General features: G+C 31.6%; 1 protein-coding gene across 1 annotated transcript; it reads left to right on the top strand.

Moving 5' to 3' along the window:
- Positions 1 to 538: 538 nt before the first annotated feature.
- On the top strand, positions 539 to 1,222 carry LOC145157274 (putative disease resistance protein RGA4). The gene has a single exon (XM_079076335.1). It carries the CDS (start codon positions 539 to 541, stop codon positions 1,220 to 1,222), a length of 684 nt encoding a protein of 227 aa, XP_078932461.1.
- The last annotated feature ends 6,831 nt before the right edge of the window (positions 1,223 to 8,053 follow it).

The raw sequence follows: 8,053 nt of genomic DNA, 5'->3' as shown, positions 1-8,053 counted from the left end.
TGTATTGATCGATGGTGGTGGTGGTTGTGGTGACGACGATGGAGTTACAGATCTTGTAGTGTTTTGTTCTTCATATTTAAAAATATAATTGTGTTTGAGTACATTGAATTTTTCAAACTTTATTATTTTTTTGGTTGTGAAAAAAAAAATAATCGATTGATATTTGAAAATCAAAAGATGGTTATCTTTGAGTTAAGAAAACAAAATATATAAGATAAATCAGTCATTTTAAGTTATTTTTTTAAAAAAATTGGACTAAACCTTCTATAAAATTATCTTTTTTTCCAAAATTATAATTTATGACCAAAATTACAAATTTTCACAATCGTCCCCGTCCCTTTGGGCCCGTTCTCTTATCGTAGGTAAGCCCTAAAACTTAAAATATTATGTTTTTTTTTTTTTCTCAATTGAGCATCAAAATCGATGCTTGTTTGGGCCCATTCTCTTATCACCATTCATATCCATTATCTTTATGAGGCTATCGAATTGCATTATTGGTCTCACACACATCGAATTTCTCTTTTCTTTCTCAGTAAAAATGGCTGAAGCGGCCGCCGAAGGTATACTGACAAAGGTTGTGTTAGTAGCTGCCAACGAGATCGCCCTTGCTTTCGGTTGCAAACAGAAGCTGGACATCCTTCACCAAACCGTAGACCTAATTTGTGCCAAGTTGCGCGATGCTGAGAGACAAAAAGGAACAGAGGCTGTGATTGTATGGCTGAAACACCTAAAACAAGTAGTTGGTGAAGCTGATGATGTGTTGGATAAGGTTCATTACGAAATGTTGAGAAGTGAGGTAAAGAAACCAGATCGGATCGCAAGAAAGGTACCTTCTCTTCCAAGCTTGAAAAAGCTTTCATTTCATAGAGAAATTGGGCATAAAATCGAAAACATCAGCAAGAAGTTGTTACAGTTCAACAAGCAAGCAAACCTTCTAGGGCTACAAAACGAACAGTTTGCTCGTGTTCCAGATTGTCTCTATCGGGAAACTAATCCATATTTAGATGAATTCGAAGTTGTTAGGAGGGAGGATGATGAAAAACTCAAGATTGTTCCTATTGTTGGCATGGGTGGAATTGGAAAAATAAGTTTGGCTAAGTCAATCTACAATAATTCAAAAATCGAGCAACATTTTGATGTTAGAGCTTGGTTGTGTGTGTCAGTTAAGGTTGTTTTCTACACATTTCTTGCAAAGATGTATAAATCTTTGAAAAGTCTATAGGATGAACATTGTGGGTTCATCTTTAAGAAAAGAGCTTTTGTGCTAGGACAAGCACCATTGCATAAATTAGAGGAGATACGACAAGAGATTGTGTAAAAATGTCGTGGTTTCCCATTGCTAGTAAATGAAATTACAATGTCAAAGAGAAGTGGTTGTCCATAAAAAAATAGCAAAGTTTGGGATCTAGAAGAAGCAGGTAATAGTTCAAAATAACTTGAAACTAAGCTTTGATAATTTGCCCAATTATACTGTGAAGCAATGCTTTCCATATTGTTCCATCTTTCAAAAAGACAAAGTCATAAAAAGGAAAGAACTGATCAACTTTGGATGGCTTTAAGGTTGGTTCAAGCGGATGAAGCAACAAACAAAGAGATGGAGGATGTGGGAAATGATATTTTTCAGATTTTGGTAAGCAGTTTGTTGTTCCAAGATGTTAAAAGGGATGAGTATATTTACATTACTAGTTGTAGTATGCATGATATGGTGCATGATCTTGCTTTATCACTTTCCAAACATGAAAACTTATGTCGGGTGACTCCGAAAAACGATGATATTATACATATTCCTAAGGTTAAACATCTCACAGTGGACCACTATAGCAAAGATAATCTTCGAATCAACATCTCTTTTAAAAAATTGATTTTTATGGTCTTCAAAGATGATAAGACAACTAGGACTTTGCATACATTATTCTTCAAGGGTGAAGTTGAAAGCACCATTTCGTTTCAATATTTGAAGTGCCTACAAATCCTAAAATTCAATGGATGTAAATTAATAAAGATAGACGATTCAATTGGGGAGTTGGTGCATCTCCGATATCTTGATTTGTCAAATACCAAAATCAATGTTCTCCAAAAATCTCTCGGTAAACTTTGCCATTTGCATGCTTTGAAGTTGTGTGGTTGCTATTGACTCAAGGAGTTGCCAAACGACATGAGAAATTTGATAAGCCTATGAGGTTTCGAATTTCGAGAAAGCATTCCCATTCATTCAGACACTGCCTTCCTTTGGTGCGCATAAAGAGAACCGACATGAAATTGAAGAGCTCGGACTTTTGAAACACCTTAGTAGAAGGCTTTGTATTTTCAATTTAGAAGAAATTAGCAACAAAGAAGATGCTCTCAAGAAGTTATACAGTTCTGAATGCCCAAAGATAGTTCTCTTAGATGAATATCATCCTACCCTCTCATTTCCTTAGAGATATGATCATGTGATAATCTCATGTCCATTAACAGCATACACGGCCTTACATAGATAAAGAAACAGTCAAAAGAGGAGCGCCTTGTGAAGCTGATGATGTCATATTAAATGGAGAAATAGTGTAAAAAGAGATAGTTATTTAGTTAGTTAGGGTCTGTTAGTGTATACAAATGTTATATCATCTCTCATTTTGTTCAACAATAAACTCCCATTATGATTTAACCAGTTTTATTTATAAAAATGGCAAATAAGGGAATGACTTATTTATGAAAGATCCAACTCATATCCTTATTCATTGCACTTGAATTTGCGTAATAAAGTATGTCTCTTATTTCTATTCATTCACATTTTGTGATTCTGCAGTCTGGTAACCACAAAGCATGTTTCTGTGATCAATATTACTCTCTCGCTCTCTATCTAAGGAGCTGATACATTATACATCATCTATCGTTTGAGTTTGTTATTTTCTTTTTCTGCTGTTCTAGTTTTAGTTTGTATAAAATGAAAGGAATAGTTATATACTCCAAAAAAAACTTCTATTATAGAATTGTATTGTGAAAATTATACACAATTATAGCAGTGGCCAATATGTAACTGTTACCCATTGTTATGGATAGAATTTTCAAAATACAATGCCCTAAGGTTGAACGGAATGGAGCCGCGGGTTGCAAGTTTTTTGGGTGGTATTGCCGGGTTGCGGTTCCTTCAATGCAGGCGATTTAAGTGAGCGGCTTTTAGAAACCGCATGAAACTTTATCTATTTGCTTTGCTTTGTGGGTCATGCATCTTATTAAAAAAAAAAAAGGCATAGCATGCATATATGCATCTGTGACATTTTATTTATTTGTTTTTTTTCTACATAAGTTGATATATATATATATATATATATATATATATATATATATATATATATATATATATATATATATATATATATATATATGGGCTTACGGAATATGTAGCTGTCATGTACCTAAGCTTATATATAGAACCCTCCGAGCTTTGTAGTTTTGATCCATATATATCAAAACTAATCATGATATCTCGTTTACTATTCTTCCTTAATCATGTGGCTTACTAAATCGATTGAAATTATATTTTTTTTCTTCATTGTGTCTAAGAACTTAAACCATTAAAACTCATAACCATTTAATCAACTCTTGTAAAATTTAAATGAAAACTAATAGAATAAAAGATAAAAGAAGAACATTCAATAACTCAATCAAGATTTACACAAATCATTGGTAATAGTTTTTCAATTGAAGGACAAAACGTTTGAGTTATATTCTATAAAAAAATATCGGTTTTTTACTTTCCCTATAAACTTCAATGATTTTTTGCAATAAAAAAAATATATAATTTATCTTTTGCATTCCATTATTTAACTCAATTCAATGATATTCTATTAAAACAAATATAAAAGAAAAATGAAATTGGATTTTTTTTGTTTAAAAACTACGTCATTTTAAAGGTTCTATACCTAAGTTTAGGTATACATAACAACCACATATTCACTTTTCCCATATAGGGCTTACGGAATATGTGGTTGTCATGTACCTAAGCTTATATATAGAACCCTCCGAACTTTGTAGTTTTGATCCATATATATCAAAACCAATCATGATATCTCGTTTATTATTCTTCCTTAATCACGTGGCTTACTAAATCGATTGAAATTATATTTTTTTTCTTCATTGTGTCTAAGAACTTAAACCATTAAAACTCATAACCATTTAATCAACTCTTGTAAAATTTAAATGAAAACTAATAGAATAAAAGATAAAAGAAGAACATTCAATAACTCAATCAAGATTTACACAAATCATTGGAAATAGTTTTTTAATTGAAGAACAAAACGTTTGAGTTATATTCAATAAAAAAAATATCGGTTTTTTACTTTCCCTATAAACTTTAATGATTTTTTGCAATAAAAAAAATATATAATTTATCTTTTGCATTCCATTATTTAACTCAATTCAATGATATTCTATTAAAACAAATATAAAAGAAAAATGAAATTGGATTTTTTTTGTTTAAAAACTACGTCATTTTAAAGGTTCTATACCTAAGTTTAGGTATACATAACAGCCACATATTCACTTTTCCCATATAGGGCTTACGGAATATGTGGTTGTCATGTACCTAAGCTTATATATAGAACCCTCCGAACTTTGTAGTTTTGATCCATATATATCAAAACCAATCATGATATCTCGTTTATTATTCTTCCTTAATCACGTGGCTTACTAAATCGATTGAAATTATATTTTTTTTCTTCATTGTGTCTAAGAACTTAAACCATTAAAACTCATAACCATTTAATCAACTCTTGTAAAATTTAAATGAAAACTAATAGAATAAAAGATAAAAGAAGAACATTCAATAACTCAATCAAGATTTACACAAATCATTGGAAATAGTTTTTTAATTGAAGAACAAAACGTTTGAGTTATATTCAATAAAAAAAATATCGGTTTTTTACTTTCCCTATAAACTTTAATGATTTTTTGCAATAAAAAAAATATATAATTTATCTTTTGCATTCCATTATTTAACTCAATTCAATGATATTCTATTAAAACAAATATAAAAGAAAAATGAAATTGGATTTTTTTTGTTTAAAAACTACGTCATTTTAAAGGTTCTATACCTAAGTTTAGGTATACATAACAGCCACATATTCACTTTTCACATATAGGGCTTACGGAATATGTGGCTGTCATGTACCTAAGCTTATATATAGAACCCTCCGAACTACGTCATTTTAAAGGTTCAATACCTAAGTTTAGGTACATAACAGCCACATATTCACTTTTCCCATATATATATATATATATATATATATATATATATATATATATATATATATATATATATATATATCGAAAATAGTTATTCATTACAATTCGTTCTCCCACTTAATGTTATTTTAGAAAAAAAAATAGTAACAGTTTATTTTTTTAAAGAAAAAAATATTATGTTTTATTTTATTTTATATTTTTTAATTTAACTAAATAAAAAAAATGAAGTGGCAAATAGGTTGGGAAAGATAGAGTTTCCATATGTTATGGGTTGTAAAAGATAAAAAAGAGAAAAACTGATATGAAGCTGATGTGACAGTTGAATGGGTTGGGAGGAAAGGACTCCACTCTAATAAGAAATAATTTCAAAGTATGATGCTATAATGGGTAGATTCATCCATCCACCAACATTCATCTAGTTTGTTTCCTACTTTCCTCGTATTTTTTGGTCCTTTATGCTTAGCTAGAAATCCAGACCACCCATGGGTGCTATTACTATAGATTCATTTTGTTCATTAAGATCTCAAAAAACTTCTAATTCAATCTGAAGATCCACTTTTACTGATTATGGAACTCATAATCATGGGTTCAAATACCCATGTCCATGAAAATTTCTAATTAAATTAAAGATTATATTAGATTTGCCATTTAAAAAAAAAATTAAAGATTTAACTTTGTTGAGCATTGGATTTATTATGATGCAGTTTTGCTCTAACAATCACTCGAAATAAAATTGCTAATTTTGATTAAGGATTCGATTTTTGTGAATATGGAACTCACCAACCGGTCATATAATAATATAATGTTGAACAGTGCAAACAATTTCAATGGTATTACGGTAATATATGGAAAAAAATAACTTAAAAAACTAAATGAACAAAACCCAAACTATATAACCCTTATAAGTTCAATATCCCTTGTTTTTTCCACAAGAAACATTAGTTGTTTTAATAAGCAATATCAATTATAAACCTACAAATTCTACAAAAAAGAAAAATTACAAATAAAAAACATAAGCTCAAGCTCACTATAAAAATGGCTGGCATGAAGGTTTAAAAAGCTACTAAAAATTAGTCTAAAACTATTACAAACTGATTTGTGTCCTCCTGTCCTAATTAGCTTTAACAAAATCAACAAACAATACAAAACATCATCATCATCATCATCATCATAATAGATAATAAACCACACCAAAGAAACCAAGCCTTTCATGTTTATGCACCTCCAGCTGTCACTGTTGTTGCTGACCGGATCGGCCCATTTGATCTAAACCCACGTCCCCTGCCACGTGGTCCCCTCCCACGTCCACATCCTTCAATATTTATTCAAAAGCTCATTATGTTATAATAATTTTTTTTTAAATAGCTAAAAAAATCTTATATTGTTTTTGTAAATAAATCCTAAGATGTGAGAAATTAGAAATACGTCTGCCTTGCATGGGTGGTTCTTGATTAAATCCTCCATCATAATGATCATCCACATAAGCAGGGGCATTATTGTAATTTCCCCTTCCACGACCTCTGAAACTTCGTCCTCTTCCTCTGCCCCTTGGGAAATCCCACCCCCATCATCATACCCCCCCCTTGCCCATACCCATTCCCTATAATTAATTATATAACAATTATTATTAATTAAAAAAAAATAATAAATTTTAAAAATAGTTAAGAAAAAATTAATCCCGATAAAAAGTAGTTAAGTGGCTAAATAGATGAAAGTATGTTGTGTTTTTCTGTATTCAAACACTTGTTATAAACCAAAAATAGTTTTTGAATTGATTTTTTTTGGAAATTAGATAATACCAGAAATGCCCTGGACCTTCCCCTACCCCTTCCCTTTCCACCACGACCCCTGCCCCTTGTAGTTGGCGACCCCTCTGCATAACAAAAAAACTGTCAATATTTGGTTCAAATGATAAATGCAAGAAATAACCTAATTTTATTTAATTGTGCATTATAGACATTGTACTTTTTTAAAATAACCCCTCCTCCCCATCTTCCATAATAACGTTCACCACCTACTATATCTTCTTCCTCAATATCTCCACACCACCACCACCACCACCACCTTCTCTCCTCTTTTCCCCGCCACCAACAACTTCACTGCCACCCCTATCTCATTGCTTAATACTGTCACATTTATCCTCTGCTTCGTATATAGCAGCCACCCAATCATCAGATCACCGTGTTTAATGCTCACCAATGTAGAGTTCCACCTACAATGAGACAAATATGTGCCGGTAGATGGGTGATTCAGCACCGTCACGTGTGATGCCCATGAACTCATGATCTGTCCTACTTGCTTAATTTGTCCTCTCAACATACCAAGCAAGCCGATTTAAGCCGTTGGTGAGTGGTGCAATGGGATAAATGTGGGAATGTCGCTGAAGAATTTCTTTCATTCTTCACTTGCAAAATGAATTCCTTCGGATTTATGCATGGTGGTTTTCTCTTTATTGTATTTTCGATTTGAATCAAATTTCAACAGGATCAAAGGCATAATGGTTTCAAGCAGAGGACACGCAACGCTGATTACGTTCAGAGCAGATTAAGGTGAAAGTGATGATGGCGGAGGACGGGATGTATTCCAGGTAACCCCGTTTCTCTTTTGGTATAATGGTTTTACTAAAAATATGTTTTTGAATAATCAATTAAACTCCAAATAGAACCAGGGGTATAATTGTCATTTTCTTTTAAAAATCAGTGGATGTATCCCTGTAATTATCAGCTCCCTTACGTTAAATTAATTGTTGTGCATTTAGAATCCGGAACCCTTACGATCAAATTAACAAATCAAAATCATAAACCACTAAACGAGCATTAACATCGATACC

The sequence above is a fragment of the Lactuca virosa genome, chromosome 2 (assembly GCF_052849685.1).
Source record: "Lactuca virosa cultivar CGN04683 chromosome 2, Lactuca_virosa_CGN04683_v6, whole genome shotgun sequence".
Classification (NCBI taxonomy): Eukaryota; Viridiplantae; Streptophyta; class Magnoliopsida; order Asterales; family Asteraceae; genus Lactuca; species Lactuca virosa.
Note: the sequence above shows the minus strand (reverse complement) of the source record. Positions and strands in the feature narration are given on the sequence as shown.

Bases quoted from the DNA above. Each gene is read 5' to 3' on its own strand.
- LOC145157274 (XM_079076335.1), top strand. From the start codon at position 539: ATGGCTGAAGCGGCCGCCGAAGGTATACTGACAAAGGTTGTGTTAGTA.